This window comes from Phyllobates terribilis, unplaced genomic scaffold (assembly GCF_046119375.1).
Source record: "Phyllobates terribilis strain yellow unplaced genomic scaffold, ASM4611937v1 Scaffold_7__3_contigs__length_470593459, whole genome shotgun sequence".
In the NCBI taxonomy this organism is placed as follows: Eukaryota; Metazoa; Chordata; class Amphibia; order Anura; family Dendrobatidae; genus Phyllobates; species Phyllobates terribilis.
In genome coordinates, this window is record NW_027362767.1 from 379,684,632 (window position 1) to 379,706,158 (window position 21,527).

Here is a 21,527-nt window from a genome sequence, read left to right on the forward strand (position 1 = left end):
AGGTGCTTTGAACTGATGAGCCGCAATATGAAATATTTGGCTGTAACAGAAGATTTTTCCCCGAAGGGCTGGAGAGTAGTTCAATAATGAGTGTCTGCAGGCAACAGTGAAGCCAGGTGGAGGTTTCATGCAAGTTTGGGGCTGAATTTCAGCAAAAGGAGTTGGGAATTTGGTCAAGATTAATGCTGAGAAATAGAGGCAGATACTTACCAATCATGCAACACCATCAGAGAAGCGTCTAACTTACTTTAAGGGGGTGTGCCGCGGAAGATGAGATTCCCCAGCGCTGTGCACATTTAAAGCATTCTTACTTTGCAGCATTTTTTTCCACAAAAAATATAAGTTACTGGAAGATATTCTTCATCCCTATTTTGTTGATGGTTTTGCCTTTCTTGCTTTTAGGTTGCAGTTGTGCGGAAGAAAAGCAACGCTCAAGTTTACGCCCTGAAAATAATGAACAAGTGGGACCTTCTGAAAAGATCAGATGTGAGAGGAGAGGACATATGGAGGGATGGTGTGTGGGGACTAGTGGGGAAGAGTATAGGCCAAGGATAGAGAGTAAAGAAGCTACATGTTCATCTTCATTTTGTTTCTCTAGGTTGCCTGCTTTAGAGAAGAGCGAGAAGTTCTGGTGAATGGAGACAAGAGATGGATAACACAGTTGCACTTTGCCTTCCAGGATGATAATTATCTTGTAGGTTTTTTTATTCATACTACACAAGTACACTACACTAGGGTAATAGTACTGAACAAAGTTCCTTAAAAGAGTGCAAACAACTTAAACGTTTTGCTTGAAATTAGAAAAACTGTTTTCCAAAAAGAGTGTCTATGGGTTGTGTTTGGTATTACAACTTAGTCCCATTTAGGTAAACATCACCATGGCTTCACCAAAACCTGAAATTTCAGGCTTGATGGAAGTTGATTCCATTTCTACCATTACCTTGGACCATATATTATTTATACGGGTCTTGGAAGCTGAGATCTACAGTGCTTTTTGGTTGCAAAAGCAATAGAAGAAGGTTCAGTGAATTAGAGTTTACGACTTAAGGGCTGATTCTTCAAAATAAATTGCCAGAATTTTAGCGTAAAACGGTTTAAAATATATAATCTAAGTCAACAAAAACATCATAATTTACACCACAAAATAACATAAATAGTGGAGTAAATAATGACATTTCTTGCGGTTGTGCACAGCAGCTGAAAGATGCGGCAAATTAATTAAGAGGCGCACACCTCCTAATGACTTTGGCGCAATTTAATCCAGTGCACCCTTCATCAAGACTGGACACAACACCATACTTGATGAATCAGGGCCTTAGAACCAGAACAGTGACCCCCTTTAACCTACTCAGATACCATATCGGTAGGGAATTAAAGATAGCCTTTCATCTGATTCACGTTGCCAGAACCATGGCCAACATGAATCAGACACTGTCTGCTCTATTGCTGCTCTGTATGTTTTACTTTGAAACCCTACGGGGTTTAGAATTAAAATATTTTGAATAGCCGGCCGGGGACTTTGCATCTCAGATGACTAGTCCAAGGCAGGTCCCTGGCAACTTCTCCCTGCCCCTCATCCCTAGATTGACAGGATTCTCTCTGTGTGTATATAGGGACAGACCTGTGATACTATGGGATCGGAGAGGAGCGAAACCTCCACGGACTAGTCAACTGAGACACATTGTCCCCGACTGGCTTTTCAATTTATTTTTTATCTGAAATGCTGCCGGACTCTTCAGAAGAGCACCCCTACATCACAGCTTTCTGGTCGCCTTGAGTACAACAGGATGAAGAAGACATGACCTTCTTTGTTACTTCGCTTTATGGTTTTGGACGACATATGACTTATTATTCTTTTCCCAGTACCTTGTGATGGATTATTATGTGGGAGGTGACCTTCTCTCCCTACTCAGTAAGTTCTCAGATGGTTTTCCTCCACACATGGCAGTCTTCTACCTGGCTGAGATGGTCACGGCTGTAAATTCTGTCCACTCTCTGGGCTACATACACAGGTGAGAGATATTTAAATCATTTAGAAGTTTTTCAATGACCCATGTACCTAATAATCATAATTTGTCATTGAATTGTTTCATTTTTCTTGTTCAGAGATATAAAACCAGATAACATGCTGTTAAACCGGTCAGGCCATATCCATCTTGGTGATTTTGGTTCCTGTTTGAAACTACGCCAAGACGGCATGGTATGTTAAATTTAAGGTTTGCTCCTTACCCTTGTCCACACGAACACACCAGATTTTACTGAACACTTCTGACTTTACTTGAAGGTGTCCTGCTCTGTTGCTGTGGGAACTCCTGACTATCTGTCTCCTGAAATTCTTCTTGCCCTTGAAGACCATAGCTTGTCCTATGGCGTTGAATGTGATTGGTGGTCTATAGGGGCCTGTGCCTACGAGATGTTCTTTGGACACCCTCCCTTTTATGCTGAATCTGTTGTGGAAACATATGGAAAGATTCTTCACTATAAAGTAAGTGAACTCAAGCTGCTGGTATATCAGAGACACTGTTCAAGGCTTTCTTTAATGGGGTTGTCAGCTATGGAAAGATCATTTTTATACCCCTTGTTAGGGATTTCTGAGATAGCATTTGGATGGATTTTTAGGCTGTGTGCCCACTATGCGTTTTTTAAGCGTTTCTGCAGCGGAATTGCCGCTGCGGAAATGCTTAAAAAACGCTTGGTAGAAGGCCTGCCATGTTCCCCAATGATAATCTGCATGTGCTGTGCACATGCTGCGGAAATTTCCGCTGCGGATTATCATTGCTGAAAAAAACGCAGCACTACCAATTATTTTGCGGAAGCGCTGCGTTTTCGCTGCCATTGACTTGCATTGGAACGCATAATATCCGCATCACTGGATCTGTACATGCGGATTACATGCGTTTCAATGTGCGGATGGTACCCGGGTCTGGAGAAGAGGAGACTCCTCCGGACCCGGGTCCATAGTACCTGTAAAAAAAAGAATAAAATAAAAAATAAATATTATACTTACCTTCTGATGGCCCCCGGTGCGCTTGTCCTCCCTTGCCGGCAGATTACCGTGGACTGAAGGACCTGCGCTGACATCATTTAGTCATGTGACGGCAGGTCCTTCAGTGTACCGCGAGCTGCCGGCAAGCCGAGACGCATCGAATCAAGACTGTGAAGGCCATCAGAAGGTAAGTATAGATTTATTTTTTTATTTTTTACCATTCTTTACGGTCACACTATATAAATCCTTGCCGGTTGCATGAATTTATATAGTGTGACCAAGTTGTCAAGCACTTTCCAAGTGATGCTAAAATCGCTTGGAAAGCGCTTGTCAACCCGCATGCGGAAATACATGTGAAGAACGCTTCACTTCCGCTTGTCCCTGGCAGGAAAAACACATGTACAATCCGCATGTACAATCCGCATGTACAATCCGCATGTACAATCCACATGTACAATCCGCATGTACAATCCGCATACGTTTTTTTCTGCCAGGGAGATGCAGAAACGCTCAGGGAAAAATCCAGAGCATTTCTGCATCGTGGGCACATAGCCTTAGTTCAGAATGCTCCTCTTCCCAATGATATGTCCTGTAGTTCACAGGCAACTTATTCTTGGAATGGATAAGGTGTAATGCTTTATTTTACCTGTGGTGGCGCTGTAGGGAAAATGACCCATTACTGTAAGGTTTCCCTAAAGACTACAGGTGATCGTTTGAGGTCCCATCAGAAGGGCACTTTGTGACTTGCTTATTGTCAAAGGATTCTTCTAACAATTAAGGATTTACCGTAAAATAATTGTTCTGGAATGAAACATTGATTATTTCAGACATAGAGCTGGGAATATTTTACTTAATCTGTTGGTTTAAGTGGTTTCCAACCTGTCGCTCCACAGTGGTTTCAGCTGGGGCTTTAAGGGCATGCAAAGAGTTGTTCCTTTGCAGGTTGGAGATCACTGCTTTAGATAATACCTGGCTTTATTTTCTTAGCATAGTAGTTGACACATATGTGATTATACTTCATATATCATATGCTTATACTATTAAGTATTGGCACATAGAGATACTCAGATTCCTCTGTATGTTGACTAGTTGATGGCCACCTAATTTCCTTTTGATCTAATGGTGAAAAGTTCTTCATATGAGATTGGACAATTTTTGGCTTCCTCTGAATATTGTGTTCAGGGTGAATTTACAGTAGTTTCTTTCTTTAGTATTAACCCAACTTGAGAATGTCTTATATCTACTCTGGAATTACCATTACTGTGGGTTTCTTAAATTCTAATGTCTATTGGGGCTTCTTGACTTTTCCTGAATAGATGATGTTGGGAGAGAAAAGGATGTTACTCTAAATTCAAGCCAGCTTACTTTTCCCTGCCAATTGAAAACACATGAACACTTGTCTGAGTTGAACGTTCATACAGTACAGACCAAAAGTTTGGACACACCTTCTCATTTAAAGATTTTTCTGTATTTTCATGACTATGAAAATTGCACATTCACACTGAAGGCATCAAAACTATGAATTAACACATGTGGAATTATATACTTAGCAAAAAAGTGTGAAACAACTGAAAATATGTCTTATATTCTAGGTTCTTCAAAGTAGCCACCTTTTGCTTTGATGACTGCTTTGCACACTCTTGGCATTCTCTTGATGAGCTTCAAGAGGTAGTCACCGGAAATGGTCTTCCAACAATCTTGAATGAGTTCCCAGAGATGCTTAGCACTTGTTGGCCCTTTTGCCTTCACTCTGCGGTCCAGCTCACCCCAAACCATCTCGATTGGGTTCAGGTCTGGTGACTGTGGAGGCCAGGTCATCTGGCGTAGCACACCATCACTCTCCTTCTTGGTCAAATAGCCCTTACACAGCCTGGAGGTGTGCTTGGGGTCATTGTCCTGTTGAAAAATAAATGATGGTCCAACTAAACGCAAACCGGATGGAATAGCATGCCGCTGCAAGATGCTGTGGTAGCCATGCTGATTCAGTGTGCCTTCAATTTTGAATAAATCCCCAACAGTGTCACCAGCAAAGCACCCCCACACCATCACACCTCCTCCTCCATGCTTCACAGTGGGAACCAGGCATGTAGAGTCCATCCATTCACCTTTTCTGCGTCGCACAAAGACATGGTGTTTGGAACCAAAGATCTCAAATTTGGACTCATCAGACCAAAGCACAGATTTCCACTGGTCTAATGTCCATTCCTTGTGTTCTTTAGCCCAAACTTGTCTCTTCTGCTTGTTGCCTGTCCTTAGCAGTGGTTTCCTAGCAGCTATTTTACCATGAAGACCTGCTGCACAAAGTCTCCTCTTAACAGTTGTTGTAGAGATGTGTCTGCTGCTAGAACTCTGTGTGGCATTGGCCTGGTCTCTAATCTGAGCTGCTGTTAACCTGCGATTTCTGAGGCTGGTGACTCGAATAAACTTATCCTCAGAAGCAGAGGTGACTCTTGGTCTTCCTTTCCTGGGGCGGTCCTCATGTGAGCCCGTTTCTTTGTAGTGCTTGATGGTTTTTGCAACTGCACTTGGGGACATTTTCAAAGTTTGCCCAATTTTTCGGACTGACTGACCTTCATTTCTTAAAGTAATGATGGCCACTCGTTTTTCTTTACTTATCTGCTTTTTTCTTGCCATAATACAATTTCTAACAGTCTATTCAGTAGGACTATCAGCTGTGTATCCACCTGATTTCTGCACAACACAACTGATGGTCCCAACCCCATTTATAAGGCAAGAAATCCCACTTAGTAAGCCTGACAGGGCACACCAGTGAAGTGAAAATCATTTCCGGTGACTACCTCTTGAAGCTCATCAAGAGAATGCCAAGAGTGTGCAAAGCAGTCATCAAAGCAAAAGGTGGCTACTTTGAAGAACCTAGAATATAAGACATATTTTCAGTTGTTTCACACTTTTTTGTTAAGTATATAATCCCACATGTGTTAATTCATAGTTTTGATGCCTTCAGTGTGAATGTACAATTTTCAAAGTCATGAAAATACAGAAAAATCTTTAAATGAGAAGGTGTGTCCAAACTTTTGGTCTGTACTGTATGTCTAGGGGAGTCGGGAGTGATATCTTTCGGTCAACACTTATCTAAGGCTGCTTAAGGATATGTTCCCACTTGAAGAGTGGCAACAAAACACCTCCAATTGTTTTAAATGGGACATCAGCATTGCCATTCATACGGCTGCAGATTTTTCCACCCTAGTTTTACAAACTGTTTCAATGAGTTATGTCACTTATCGAAGCAGTTTCCACCCAAACACCTTGGCATGTAGCCACACATGGCTTAGTGTCATTAAGTGGGGCTCATCTGCGTGCAGACCCATGATAGTTCAAACTACGAGTCTCTTGGATTTCTGCCTCAAATGTTTCTAATGCAGAAAAGCACCATGGGCCCTAATAAAGGAGGAAAAAACCTGGAAAGGAGAAAAAGCGCAATAGGGTCTTATCTGGGTGGATGTTTAGAAAATCATGTTCACCTGATTGTGTGTGCACACAACCACTGAACAAGACTTGGGCTGCATCAGACCCACGAGGAATAAATCAAGAACACTGGAAGTAAATGGGTTAACTTGCGCTGTCGTCAAAGGATGATGAGGAGACAGGAATCCAATTCTACGGTTTAGTGGTCAACACTTTTCAAAGTTTCAAACTTTTTCATCAGGACCAAACCAGGGTGATAACGTGGTTTTGTCACTATGAAGAAGTTTGAAACTTCGAAACGCGCTGACCACTAAACCGTAGAATTGGATTCCTGTCTCCTCATCATCCTTTGACGGCACAGCAGGTTAACCCATTTACTTCCAGCGTACATGGGCCCTAATAGGGTATTTGAAAATGGGTTATTTAAAGCAGACCACCACTTTAAATGAATCTTCCACCCTTAAGAAATATGCAGATTTCTCTTCCCATCTTCCAGGCATAGTTTATTTTTCTAACCTGGTTGAGACATATATGACAGAATTATATAGAGCTTTTTCTGCTATGAGGTCAGACACCTAAGGATAATCCAGGTCCATATTGACATTTTTACTGTAGACTTTCTGTGCTCCTACCTGTGCTTCTGCAAGATGTGGGTCTGATGCTGGTAGTTGAAAGTTCTGTATATAAGGTCCAGTTGACTCTTATATTTCCTCTCCAGGAGCACTTTAACTTTCCCTCTTCAGCGAATGAGCTACCACCAGAGGCATTAGACTTCATCTCATCCCTAATTTGTGATCGTGAATCCCGCCTGGGCATTGGTGGACTCCAGGATTTCCAAAGCCATCCACTCTTTGATGAAATTGACTGGGAAAGACTGCGGGAATTCATTCCACCATTTGTTCCTGAGTCAGGAGGCGCCACAGACACCTCTAATTTTGATGTTGTAGAAGATCAGCTATCGGAAATGATCAGTGGGGGTGGGGTGAGTATCTCCATGTATTGTTTCCTGATTATTATGGAATTTTTATTTTTAATTATCTGATAAATTTTGGATTGAACCAATCAATGCTAAACCAAAACGATACTTATCTTATTACATATACAACATATATCACCTATGCACGGGATAGGTGATAAAAAATCCTTCAGATTTTGTGACCAAACTGTGCAGAAAAAAACGCGACAAAATTGCAATGTGTGCACATAACCTTAGTCCCCTGTGTGAATGAAGCAGTAAGGAGTATGTGCCACCAATGCTTCATTCACTGTCTAGAGGAGTGGTGGTCGCACATTTTCACTGCAATTCCATTCTCGCAGGGCACTTTGGACCCCTCATTCTCAGGATAAGTGGTGGTCTCAGCAAATATAGACCATCGAGATGGAAAACTCATTCATTTAACTATGTATTATATGTGTTTTTTCTATGTACGTCTTAGGAAACCATTTCAGATGTTGGGGATAGCTCTCCTCTTGGGGTCAACCTTCCCTTTGTTGGCTACTCCTATACATTTAGGTAAGAAGATTATGATCTTTCTGTCTGATGTTTATAAGCATCTATCACATACTTACCAAAATTTTGGTTGGTAAAATGAGGGTGTCTAAAGACCCTCTACTCATTAGATAAAAATCGTTTAAACCCGCCAAATTTGGCAGGATTGGCCGACCATCTGACTTGTATGAGGGCCTCTCTATTCTCCCTTGAGAGATGATGTCAGGAGAGTGAAGGATCCAAGTGGTGAATTTCCAATCCTTTTGTTCAGCGGGGAGATAAGCCGAGACTTCCTGTGTATGGGGGAATTGAGAGAAATAACTGTCAGTCAAACCATCATTTTACCGACAGCTATCTGCCCCAAAGTGGAAAGCAACATGTCATTTTTGGCAGAGTTTCCATAAACCCCATCCCTTTACGATCAAGGTCATGCCTGAGTTTGCCTGGACTTTTTCACAAAAATTTGGACAGTCCCGGCAAATTCAGGAAATTTGTCAACTTACACTATTGCGGAACTGTATATCTTCAATTAAAAAACACTTTTCTCTTTTAGAATTAAATATTGGTAACACTCCACAATTATGTCTCCCTCCTAGGGATGACGGCAGGGATCATGTTTGGGGGAACTTAAGAAACACGTGTGCATGTAATGTAAGGACACATCCAGACCTACAAATAATGAGCCATGGGGAGAACTTGGTGAGTTTAATACAGTTAATAAATTCAATATATAATCAGTATAAAAGCCTATAATACACAAGCTCTATTAGAAAGAGGCTGAATTGTCACTGACGGCTGTAACAGTCTAGTCTTGGGTGATGTATCTAATTGAGGCATGGTGATAGAAGATTTATCTTCTACTTCCAGGAATCACCTTTGGATCCCTCGCTGTTGTCCGAGCTGCGCAATGCTCTGCAGAGTGAGGTGGAGGCCAGGGAGGCGCTGTCTTCTGAAATGAGTTTACTTCAAGCAGCCAATCAGAGCCTGGCCAGGTGAGAACCATCTATCTGTCAAAGATGGGAGAAAACATGGAGACACTTAAAGTTGAGTCCTATCATGGACCTGTATGGAGTGGACGCACGCTAACAAGACCACTGCTCCATATAACAACTCCTCATAATGGACGTTCCGGGGCTTAGAGACATTAATGTGTTTTTTTTAGTTTCGGAAAACGTCTGTCTCCTGGCTGCAGTTTGCTTTAAAAAAAACCAACAACTGAGAATTACTCATCCTCCCCAGGTCCAGCACTGAGTCTCCACTGGTGCTCTCGGCGACTGTTATTGTCTGCAGCGCCGACATCACATTGACAGCGCTGCAGCCAATAACTGAGCTCATCAGCTCTGTCTGAGTTGATAGTACGAAGCCGCTGAGGCTGCGGACAATAACAGACCCCGGGAGCAGTGACAGAGACTCAGCATTGATTCTGGGGAGGGTAAGTAAAGCTCTTTTTTTTTTTAAACAAATTGCATCAGGGGGACAGGAGTTTTTCTGAAACAGGAAAACCCCATTAAAGGGGTATTCCTACCTCCAAGATCCTATCCCAATATATAGTAGATGTAATAATAATATTGGCAAATACCTCCAATTAAAAATGTAGTATAGTTCTTCTGATTTGTTATATCTCTTCCCCCATTTGCAGGGCATTGCAGTAGCTTAGGTATCCATGGTTACGACCACTAACAACTAACTTGCTGTCACTATATGAGTGGTCGCAACCATGGATACCTAACCTACTGCAATGCCCTGCACATAGGGTAACTGACATAGCGAATCAGAAGAACTATACTACATTTCTAATTGGAGGTATTTGCTAATATTATTATTACACCTACTACTTATAGAGATCTTGGAAATGGGAATACCCCATTAAGGCAAGGGTCACACGGCCGTCGATTCTCTCATGTGAGAGAATCGGGGTGGATTATGCAAACACTCTCTGTTCAAACTCTGTCAAAGTTTGATCTGTGTGAGCACAGATGCGGAGAAAATGGAGAAGGTAATTTGTCCATCTTCTCCATTGTCTCTGTCCGCGGTAATCGCGTTGCACTCTGATGACATCCGAGTGCAGTCCGATGTTTTACTGCACCCATAGACTTCTATACTGAAACGGCATGCAAAAAAAAAAAACAGATCTGAACTGCCCCAAAGTGTAAAATAGTATAATATTGGGCTGAGTGTTCTCTGATAAAACATTGCATAGCACTCTGTTGTGTTATACGCTTGGGTGCGCCAAGGCTGGGGCTACAGCGGTCAAAAATCGCCATCCATCGCAGCACTGTACAAGTGAATGGGGTCACAGTGAAGCCCACAAGACAATATTTTAAGTTGAATATTTTGCGACATACTTATCACTCACCTGCATTATGCTACGACACCTTAGGTATAGGGTGATCTTTGGTCACACGACCCATCTTGCGACCTTGGTCACCATGTACCCCCGGCCTTATCAATTATCTTGTGTATACATCACTTCTTTTTTTGTGTTTCCTTTTCTCTGGATCATCACGCTATAAAATTGATGGACTTTCTCACTGTTTTGAAATACATCCACAAAAAATACTGTGCTCGGCAAAAACCCAAGCCATGTATGGAGAGTTCCTCATTTGTCTGAAGGGTCCAGGGAATAGCACCAACACGGGTTTGGTATCTTTTTGCTACATTTACTATCTTAATTTTTCGTGTTTACAGTCGCTTATATGAAGCTGACCAGCTGAACTCTGAGCTTCAGAGCAAAATTCGCTCCTTGGAGCAGCAACTGAAGGATAGAGAGGGTGGTGGAGACGAAGAAGAGGGGAGAGGTGAGGAAGTGAACCTACCTAATTACAAGTGAAAGGTTTGTGCACATTAGGTATAATCCAAGCATCTCAGCTGAGGGCCATTGGGCCATGTTGATTCTGTGGTGAACACTGCTAGGACATCATTCAGTCATTGCTAATGGTGGGCCTACTCCAGTGTAGCCACACTCGAGTATCTGCTCCTCAGGAGGCATCTACCATAGGTATCAAATGGTCCAGCCTTGGCCACCATGCAGTCTAGTACTTGCTACATGCTTGATTCCTTTTTACCTTCTATGTACAACACTGCCAACCTGCTATATTGACTGTTCTTAATGTATTTCACCATCTAGGTCTGTCCAACATTCAAGCCTCATCCTATTCCTGTCCTCTGTATGTGTCTTTGTATATGTCTTCCTGCTATGACAAGTCTCTGATATCTGTCATCCAACCTCTTGCAGAAAAACATTTCCTACCCCGAAGATGTGCCACCTGCAAAGAGACTTCTGAACCTACCTCTAGGATTAGACAAGTGAGATTTCTATGGGAATTGGGAGACAAGTTGATGAATTTTAACTCTAGGAGGTGATGGAGGGTAGAAGGGCAGGGAGACAGTGCGTGTAGGACTAGATGTTGGAAAGAGGGTCAGAATCGAGCTAGAAGGGTATTTTCATCGTGGGTCAGTTGGATGGATGACATTGCATAACTAAGCCTACTAGACAATGGTGGGCTTTACACCTCTACAGGGACCAGATAAAAGTATTATGCAGTATATAATTTAAGGCCTTCTTTACGGCATAGCTTGGCATTAGACTGGTTGTTTGGGTGGGCAGTCTTTGAAAAGTTTTATTTTGGGTGGACATTTGAAGGAATAGAAATAATTAAGCCATAGAACTCTTGAAGGCCCAAACCTGACTCCGAACCTTTGTCTGTCTTCTCTCTCAGCTAGATAGCTGTATACCTTCCTATTGCCACCCCTTAGTGACACCAGTTCACCGTCACATGCTGCTCTTCTCACGGGTATGTCACGTGCATGTCACCTATTGTGTTGTCCTGTCTGGAGAAGGGAGACTCTCACCTAAATCCTTGGTATGCCTTTCTAGCATTAGGATCGTGGTTTATGTTGGTGTTGTCCCTGTGTGTCGTGAAGTGGGAACATGTGTGTGATAAATGATTCTGTCTCCGTAGGGCAGAATCTAGAGTCCTGTTCTAGCCGATGTCCTTCTGGGTTAAACCAGCATTTTATATTAACTAGCAGATCTAGCTATGGCTTCCAGAGCATTTTATGTGGCAGGATATATATATATATATATAGATATATATATATATATATCTATATATATATATATATATATATAAAAATATTCTAGGGAAAATTAGCTTTGTCATACAATCTAGTATTACTAGAGATTAGAAACTGCTGCGGCACTCCTGCCATTCTGACATGCCCTTTGATTTTCACAAAATTCCAGACCCTAAAATCTGTCCAGACTTTAGATTTTGAAATTAATCTAGGCCCCAGACCAGACCACTAAATAAATAAAGACCCTCTAAAGAAATTATTAAATTAATCCAATACCCAGCGCACCCTCCAAAAATAATCCAGACTCCAAATGTAAAGGTATTTTCTCATCTTGATAAATGGGTAAAATTGTTTGTAAAACAATCAACTTTGCAAATTACTTCTTATTAAAAATCTTCTCTGTTCTCAAGACCAGAAGGATTATTATATTTTTTTGTTTACTGTTCATTGCCTGGTTACTGGCCACCTCTGGAGTTTATCAGCAGTAGCTGATATCTTGGGCAATGAGAGCAACATTTACAAGCTCTTTCCAAAACAGCTTAGAAGCAGTCTCCTGGAGCTGGCGAGGTAGCTGGATACGGCCAGCGTCGGTGCCTCTAGGCTCCTCCGATGCTGCAGAGGCAATGCTGCTTCTTCTTGCAGCATCAGAGAATGCAAAGTTCGAGCAAGTGGCTCAACCATGCCAACAGTCCGAACTGTCAATCAATCAGGAGCGCACTTTCCCCCAGCAGTGAACTCCTATTCAAGAACATGAGAGATCCCCTTTAATTCAGACTCCCAAATCAATTTAGACTTCAGACTAAACCCCACACATTAATTCTGACTCCAGACCAGACCGCTGTCATGAGCTAGAAGCGCAGAGCAGTGAGTAAATGGAGGAGGCTCTGTAGTAATTGGGTCAGTATAGTTTTACCTAATAGAAACTACAAAGACCCCAGTTACTACAGTAATGCTGCTTACTGATGTGGTACAGGGGTAAGCTGTGACCCCCTATAGCTATGCCACTATACAAATGCTTTGTAGTTTCTGACATCTCTAATTTTATCACTGGTATCAACAGTTCTTCATGTTTAATTTTTGGTGGATTTTTTGATAATTTCCTATAACGTTTAAAACTATATTTCTCAAATTTCCAGTAATGTCCCCTTTTATGTTTTGAATATTCTTACCTGGATGTTTTTTTTTAAGAAAGCCGACACTTCAAAAATTGACTTATCTTTTTGTTGCTGTCTCCTACAGGTTCCTAAACCCAACTCTGGCTGGGTGGGATATCTCCTGCACCTGAGCATGTGGTCCTTGAAGTGGATGGTGCCTCCACTCCTCTGAGTATCATTTTGAGATTCCAGTTTCAAAGAATAACATAGAAGAATGAAAAAAATGACGTCTTAAAAACCTCTGATGACCCCTAAATAGCACGGTGTCCTTATCTACCATGTGTCCTGGGCTAGATTGTCCGTCAGGTTGGACAAATGGGTTGCAAAGGGGTTTGTATTACCTGATGGCTGCTGACCTTACCGAATCCAAAGTTTCTGTCCAAGTAATTTTCATTCTGGATGAGTTTTGGTCACTGGACTGTTCTAGAGGCCATGCTTCCTTCTAGCTATAGGATATATTGATATAATTTACATTTATGCATTGTCAGATTGGGGTTCCTCAGGGCCTCCCAAAATAAGATGGTTCTAAGTGCAATCTCTCTATCCTTAGAGAACATGTGCTGTTATCATAATTTTATTCAACAAATGCAAAGGGGCCGATTCATCAAAGCTTTGAAAAGTCACAACATTTTTGAGCAACAATGAATTACACAAAAATGTTGTGACATTGAAGTTTTCACACCAGTTTGAATCAGCTCCGCCAAAATGGGAAGAGCTGACGAGGAGGCGGGATAGGGCATGGCCACGTCCACCCCTCAATTTTAAAGTGCCAGCGTTTTGGACACCAGAAATTGTATTACCGTCCCAGACTGGAGTAGCATTTCTGGCGCGGCACACGGAGGCGAACTCCTCAGGGGAGATGTGCCAAATTCATTAAGAGGCGTGCACCTCTTAATGCATTCGGATGCCATGTACTCCAGCAAGACTAATCTAGCACGAGTGTGCGCTTCGCCAGTCTTGATGATTCGGCCCCAATATGTATTTCTCTGATTTATAGCAAGTGGTGGTCTTAGTAATATTTACATTTGACCTAAGGCAAAAAAGTTAAATTTTTCTACATTTATTAAAACTTCACTTTTATTTAAACACTGAATGCTTCTATATAAAAAACAAAAGAACGGAGAAAAAAAAATCTTTAAAGGGATTCTCCCACAAATGATATTTCTGTATATATATATAATCTGTGGGAGAAACCCCTTTAATGACTGGACTCATTATTTTAAAGGGAGTCTGCCAAACTCCAAACTCAAATTAAACCCCTTATATAGACATATAGGGGACGTAGCATCTATAAAAATCATACTTGTAGGACAGATTTCACTACTTTAGGTTTACAAAAAGAAAAGTTTTATTGTATATGCAAAAGAGGGGTCCTTTGTGCACCTTTGATGTGGCCAAGGACTCAGTGCACCGTACCAACCCCTTAATTAGCATCCTCAACACGTCCCCTTAGCTTGATTGACAGGAGCCCAGCCAGCACACACACAGTGGCGGCACGGGTGCGCTCTCGTCCCTCTCTTCTGTCTGCAGTGTCCGCTTACTACACACAAAATTACATAGTAGCGGGAGGCTGATGCAGACAGGAGAGAGTGATGAGAGCGCTTGCACTGACACTGTGTGCAGGCTCAGCTCCTGCAGTGTTAGTGCGCATGCACAGGGCCAGGGATTCTGTTCAGGCAGTGCTCGCCCTGGGCAATCGAGAGCTGTCAGTCATGCCAAGGGAAAGTGTATATAGAAGTAAAGTAGGGAAATCTAAACAAGAGGGATAATTTTTGCATAAGTCCCTATAGGACTGTATAAGTGGTTTAATTTGCGTTTTGGGGGTGACAGACTCCCTCAGGTTTGTAATGGGTGGTGGAATACAATCTTGCTGTGAGGTTCACACATCCTCCTACGCAGTGGTCCACAATTCCACTATCCCATTATTAATGGAGGAGGCAATTCACAGCCGCCGACGTTTTTGGCAATATTGTTACATCATCAGCGGAAGCGTGGCTACAAGAGATAGAGCGCCACGTTGCTGACATCTCTAATAACTCTCTGAACCCTCCCAGAAGTAGCCAGCCAATAAAATGGTAGAAAACGGATGATCACTTCATCCTATTATGATTGATAGTTAATAATATCACTAATAAGACTTAGAAAACCCCACATTTGTGTTGCCCCCAGCAACCAATTACCGCCCAGCTTTAATTTCTCAAAAGCATTATAAATAAATATTAAAGCCTTTCGATATTTATTTGCTATGCGCAACATAGACCATTTTTTTTGTTATACAGTTTTCCTGAATCTTCCTACAAGTATTTAGGCATTCAGGCTGCCCAGTCCCTAAACATGCAGGTAAAGTACTTGAGAGTGGGCCTTTGTTGCCCATAGCAACCAATCACAGTTCAGCTTTCATTTTCCCAATGCAGTTTAAGAAATGAAAGCTGAGCTCTGATTGGTTCCTATGGGGAACAAAGACCTATTAAGTTATTTTTCAGTATAGCTGCGACATTACGGTTTCTCGTTCGCGATAGGTCCCATGACTGACATAGCCTGCTCAATCTAGGGATCTTATTAGCTGTGACCCCTGTCCGTCATTATATAATTAAAGGGGTTGTCCACTACTCCAAATGTTTACAACCACCTCTCAATCCAAATGTTTTCCCCCCAGTAAAAAAATAACACTATACTCATCTCCAGTGCCGGTCGCCGGTCCACTGAAGTAGGTATTTGCTCTTCTGGGGCTCATTATTATGTCATGCAATCCCTGTGGCCAATCATCACTGGCTTCAGCTCTCACTTCCTCCGGATGTCAGCACTGATTGGCCACAGGGCTTGCGTGACATAATAATGAGCCCCGGAAAGAGCCAGTGCCGACACTGCTGGATCAGCGCCGACACCAGAGGTGAGTATAAGTATTATTATTTTATTGGGGGAAAACATACGGATTTAGAAGGGGTTGTCCAAGTAGTGGACAACTCCTTTAAGCGAATATCCTTTTTCTACAATTCTGTTGACTAACTACTGCTGGGAGGGATCAGAAAGTTGATGTAGGAGCCAACAAAGCGGCAATATAGCCCTTGTTTTCATGAGGTGGAAAAAACATGTCAGAGCAAAGGGCTGTGAATTGCATATTTTAATTGATATTATATATATATATATATATATATATATATATATATATATATATATATACATACATATACTTTTATAATATATATATATTTTTTATATATAGTTATATATATAAAAAATATTATTATATTTTTATGTCAGTGGTTATACACCTTCAATAATAAGACTGTGGAAGTGTGGACTGCAACCATGCCATCACGCAACAGGTTGTACTATATAATTCATTACAAATTAGAGAGATTCAGCAAATTCGGCCATGTTCGCACAATGTTTTTTTAGGCGTTTTCAGCAGGTCGCCTAAAAAAACACTCTATAAAGCACTTAGGGCGCTTTCACACTGCGTTGTGGCCCCTTTGGGGTTTATGCCTGAACCTCCTGCAAAACGGGATTCGGGTTTACACACTGACGGAGCCATAGAGTATAATGGTGTTGACAGAGCGAGCATAGGCTCTATTGTGCAATACTAAGGAAATCCTGAAAACATGATCTGATGGTGGTCCTTGAGGACTGGAGCTGGGGAACCCTGGTCTACTACATCTGAGTTTCCGCCTGCAGTAGGAGTACACGCCCAAAAATGATGCACGACAGAGCATGTGTTTGCTCTGTCAGCACCATTATAGTCTATGACCTGTCGGCCCATACACCTGAATCCCATTTTGTGGGGATTTCGGATGTAAGCCCAAACGGGACCACCAAACGGATGCCGGAATGCAGTGTGAAAGCCCTCTAAGAAAACGCTTGAAAGAATTTTCCTATTCAATGACTTTCTGGAAAATATTTAGATTTTTGAACGTTTTTTTCAACCCCTTCATATTTCAAAAACGTCAAGAAGTGACCTGACCGTTCTCCAGGTGTTTTCCACTATGAAGCCGCTCCATACTTTACGAAAGAAGTCAACGGAAAGGCTAAAAAAAAATACCAGGAAAACAACTGTTTGTCTTTTTGAACATTTTGTAAGCATTTTAGGCAAAAAAAAAATGCTAGCATTTTATTCATTGCTTAATGGATTTCAATAAATGCAAGAAAATCGCCCCAAAAAGCAGCTTAAAAATACACTAAAGAACTTTCATTAAAAAAATAAAACCCCAAATATTTATGGGAAATGCTTGAGAAAATATTAATAAAACGCTTAAGGAAACAGTAAGAAAAACAACCCTGTTAATAATACAGCTTCTGGACAAAAGATTTCAGCGTTTCCGGCTGTTTCAACAGCTCCTTTTTTTCGACTGCCTGAAAAAAAAACATTGTGTGAACATACCCTAAAGGCTTTCATTCTCGGGAAATTTAGTGTTTAAAAAGTGCAAAAAAAATGTAACTTTTAATTAATATAGTAATGAGAGATTCAGGTTGATTTTTTTTTTCCTCAATTGGAAACATGAATTTGTGATTCTGTGTGTTGCAGTCCGGATATGGACCACGATGCATGGACTGGTCATGGGTCTCCTCACCCGCACTTAAGACCACGGCCCCATTATCAGTATTTGGTCAGTATTTTTTCTCAGGAATGGGAGCCAAAACCAGGAGTGGGTGATAAATGCAGAATTGGTGACTTGTTTCTATTATACCTTTTCTCTGATTGTTCCTCATCTGGTTTTAGCTCCCACTCCTGAGAAAAAATACTGACCGAATACTGACCAAATACTGATAGTGGGGCCGTGGCCTAATAGTCTCATACATGCTTGTGAGGCTGTTGAGTTGGGTTTGGGAGATCTGTGGCTGCTCTGTGAATCATGGACTATGACATACAGATGTGTGAATCCGGTCTAAAAAGTAGACCCTGGTAGAAAACTCCTATTAGGGCTGACTTCTGTTGGACCTTGAGGGCCCTTTATTGTGTCCGTACTAGAGGATGCCCCAAACTGACTGCATTTGTGTATTAAGGAATAATACCTGTTCACAAAGTACCTGCAGGCAGCCCAGCTAATCTCAGAGTCTAACTCCACTGCAGTGATGAGCTTAAATTAGTAATACTAATCTCTATACACATCTATTCCTTCTTCTCTGGACTCCTTACAGTTTTTCTATCTGGGTAACCATCCTTTAGCTAACATGGTCTCCTGCTGTATAGGGGACTCCCTCTCTGTGCAACACAGACTTGTTTTTGGCCCCTCCCACTACAGGAAGCAGGAAGTGACCATACCACAGACTCTAACTCTTGATGGAAAGAGAAAGACCATAAGTTACGTGTCATGTGTACGGGAAGTTCGGGGGAGACAGGGATAGACTTTGATAAGACTGCCAGACTGCCAGACAGCTGGGAGTTGTAGTTCATATTAATAGTCTGCGATAATGTGATTATCTTTATCTGCAGAACTGCATGACGTGTGATTGGTTTCACTGTCACAATCTTAGCACGGACACAGGAGAATACGTACGCACAGATAGACATCACATAGTACCGCATTGTGACCATACATCTTATAGAGCACCGTTTCTGAGTAAAGCATCGTTCCCACCAATCTGCCATGTCTAGGAATGAACTGTGAACTTTTTATGTCTTAAAAGTAGTAATACCCCCACTTCACACATGGTATACTATGATAGGTGACATGGTAATGTTGAAAATCTGATGGAATAATGGAGGGAATCTCCAGGAAACCAGCACATCCTAGACATGTTCCTATTTGCACTAAGTTTATACTGTATATCAATATGTTGATGTATTAAAATGAAAACTCCCATGTCAGACATTTATGGCATAGCCAAAGGATATATAGATGCAGGTTCTGCTTCGAACGTTTATTGGAGAGGCGGCCATGCTTGCCATCCCCTGTAGAGACTATGGGGTTACTGAAGAACCGAGCACACAGTAAATAATAGTCATCAGGTCCCGATCCCACCACTTGATTGGTGCCCGTCAACCATTTCTTGCGTTCATAGCAGATATGCACTGGATGCTCGTAGCCATATGGCATATTCACATTGCAGAAAAATGTGATATGCTGTGACGTGTGCATTCACCCTTAATACCAATGGATCGGCCATCTACAAAATGACATCATGTTGCTCATTGTCAGATCTGTTTGGTTCAGTTGCAGAGGAAAGTACTGCAGAAACCAGCCTGAGTCCCTCAAGGCCCCATCTAGTCTTATTAGCTGCCGCTGGCAATGGCGCGTTATTGGTAATTATCATCATTACCTATTTATAGGACTCGCTTTGACAGTCAGGAATGCGGACAAGCAAACATGACCCATTTCATCAAGGAGGCATTGTTTTTTGGCTGGCGTTTCTAATGTGGCCTCCATAAAAGGCTCCTTTTTTCATCGACTCATTAACTGAACCCACTTTGAAGGCGAGTTAGTAATGACTGAGTTATGTCTGTGTATCTGGGCATGGGTGCCAACCACAATATTTCAACATGGGCGTAGATGTAGTGTTGAAGAGGTAACCGGCCATCCCTATTCCCGGTGCCTTGGGGGACCTAAGCGTTCCACTCCCCTCTATAGGTGAGGAGGGCTGATACCGATTTTGTCAGTTTGATCATATCATAGATATATTGGTCAGTATCTGGCAGCTGGGGCACCCAAAATTTTTAATCAAACCCAATGATAAAAAAATGATTTTTAGAGCCATTCAGTTAAAAAAAAATTGTCCCCATAGGTGGACCACCTTTGAGGACATTTGTTTTAAGTTAAACACATATATTTGGGGCTAAAAAATTTTGCAATTGTTTTTCTTAAAAAAATTTGCACCTGTTTTCAATTTTTTTTTTTGTCAGATTTGCTAACTGTTTTGGGTGGTCTCCTCTCTTTTTGGGAACCTTCCCAGGTGAATTGGAAGGGTGTGATCATGGAGGGATGGTCACCTCAGCATACAAGGTAATATTAGTGTTCTTATTAGTAAGATCTCATGGCTGCTGGTCCAGATGGACACGTGCATCCACCTCAGAATGAGGTTCAGGGCTGGGTTTCTGGCTGATTCCCAGTAATCTGTCCTACTCATGGATTCATTACAAGGACCAGACGTTAGTTTAGCTCGTTCCAGAGAACTTTTAAATAGAATGAGCAGTGGCAAGAGGCCCAGATTCCACGCGGTGTTTCTTTTTCTTTCCAGTGATATTCATGCAAAGTGTATATGGGACTCTTAACTGGAGCGTAGCAACCAAGGAACATCTATCGACAATAGCAGCCCCAATGTAAACTTAATTTTTACCTGTTTTATGTACGAGTCCACATATCCAATAACCAAGGAAAAAGTATGTGTGTATATACACTGCTCAAAAAAATTAAGGGAACACTCAAATAACACATCCTAGATCTGAATGAATGAAATATTCTCATTGAATACTTTGTTCTGTACAAAGTTGAATGTGCTGACAACAAAATCACACAAAAATCATCACTGGAAATCAAATTTATTAACCAATGGAGGCCTGGATTTGGAGTCACCCCCAAAACTAAAGTGGAAAAACAGACTACAGGCTGATCCAACTTTGATGTAATGTCCTTAAAACAAGTCAAAATGAGGCTCAGTATTGTGTGTGGCCTCCACGTGCCTGTATGACCTCCCTACAACGCCTAGGCATGCTCCTGATGAGGTTGCGGATGGTCTCCTGTGGGATCTCCTCCCAGACCTGGACTAAAGCATCCGCCAACTCCTGGACCGTCTGTGGTGCAACGTGACGTTGGTGGATGGAGCGAGACATGATGTCCCAGATGTGCTCAATCGGATTCAGGTCTGGGGAACGGGCGGACCAGTCCATAGCTTCAATGCCTTCATGTTGCAGGAACTGCTGACACACTCCAGCCACATGAGGTCTGGCATTGTCCTGCATTAGGAGGAACCCAGGGCCAACCGCACCAGCATATGGTCTCACAAGGGGTCTGAGGATCTCATCTTGGTACCTAATGGCAGTCAGGCTACCTCTGGAGAGCACATGGAGGGCTGTGCGGCCCTCCAAAGAAATGCCACCCCACACCATTACTGACCCACTGCCAAACCCGTCATGCTGAAGGATGTTGCTGGCAGCAGATCGCTCTCCACGGCGTCTTCAGACTCTGTCACGTCTGTCACATGTGCTCAGTGTGAACCTGCTTTCATCTGTGAAGAGCACAGGGCGCAAGTGGTGACTTTGCTAATCCTGGTGTTCTGTGGCAAATGCCAAGTGTCCTGCAGGTGTTGGGCTGTGAGCACAACACCCATCTGTGGACGTCGGGCCTTCATACCACCCTCATGGAGTCGGTTTTTAACCATTTGTGCAGACACATGCACATTTGTGGCCTGCTGGAGGTCATTTTGCAGGGCTCTGGCAGTGCTCCTCCTGTTCCTCCTTGCA

General features: G+C 42.2%; 1 protein-coding gene across 4 annotated transcripts in view; it reads left to right on the forward strand.

Moving 5' to 3' along the window:
• Window positions 1–16,322, forward strand: part of DMPK (DM1 protein kinase) — a 40,908-nt gene extending 24,586 nt beyond the window's left edge. Inside the window, exons 3-15 of one of the 4 annotated variants that reach the window (XM_073641420.1) lie at window positions 403–486; window positions 599–694; window positions 1,864–2,012; window positions 2,107–2,200; window positions 2,285–2,485; window positions 7,131–7,394; window positions 7,849–7,925; window positions 8,498–8,600; window positions 8,769–8,893; window positions 10,590–10,699; window positions 11,137–11,207; window positions 11,621–11,695; window positions 13,218–16,322. In XM_073641420.1, coding sequence (XP_073497521.1) covers window positions 403–486; window positions 599–694; window positions 1,864–2,012; window positions 2,107–2,200; window positions 2,285–2,485; window positions 7,131–7,394; window positions 7,849–7,925; window positions 8,498–8,600; window positions 8,769–8,893; window positions 10,590–10,699; window positions 11,137–11,207; window positions 11,621–11,695; window positions 13,218–13,304 — 1,536 coding nt within the window. In that variant the 3' untranslated portion in view covers window positions 13,305–16,322. Of the gene's footprint in view, window positions 1–402; window positions 515–598; window positions 695–1,863; window positions 2,013–2,106; window positions 2,201–2,284; window positions 2,486–7,130; window positions 7,395–7,848; window positions 7,926–8,497; window positions 8,601–8,768; window positions 8,894–10,589; window positions 10,700–11,136; window positions 11,208–11,620; window positions 11,696–13,217 lie in introns of all 4 variants that reach the window. The other 3 variants (XM_073641421.1, XM_073641423.1, XM_073641422.1) reach the window with 3 other exon arrangements.
• The last annotated feature ends 5,205 nt before the right edge of the window (window positions 16,323–21,527 follow it).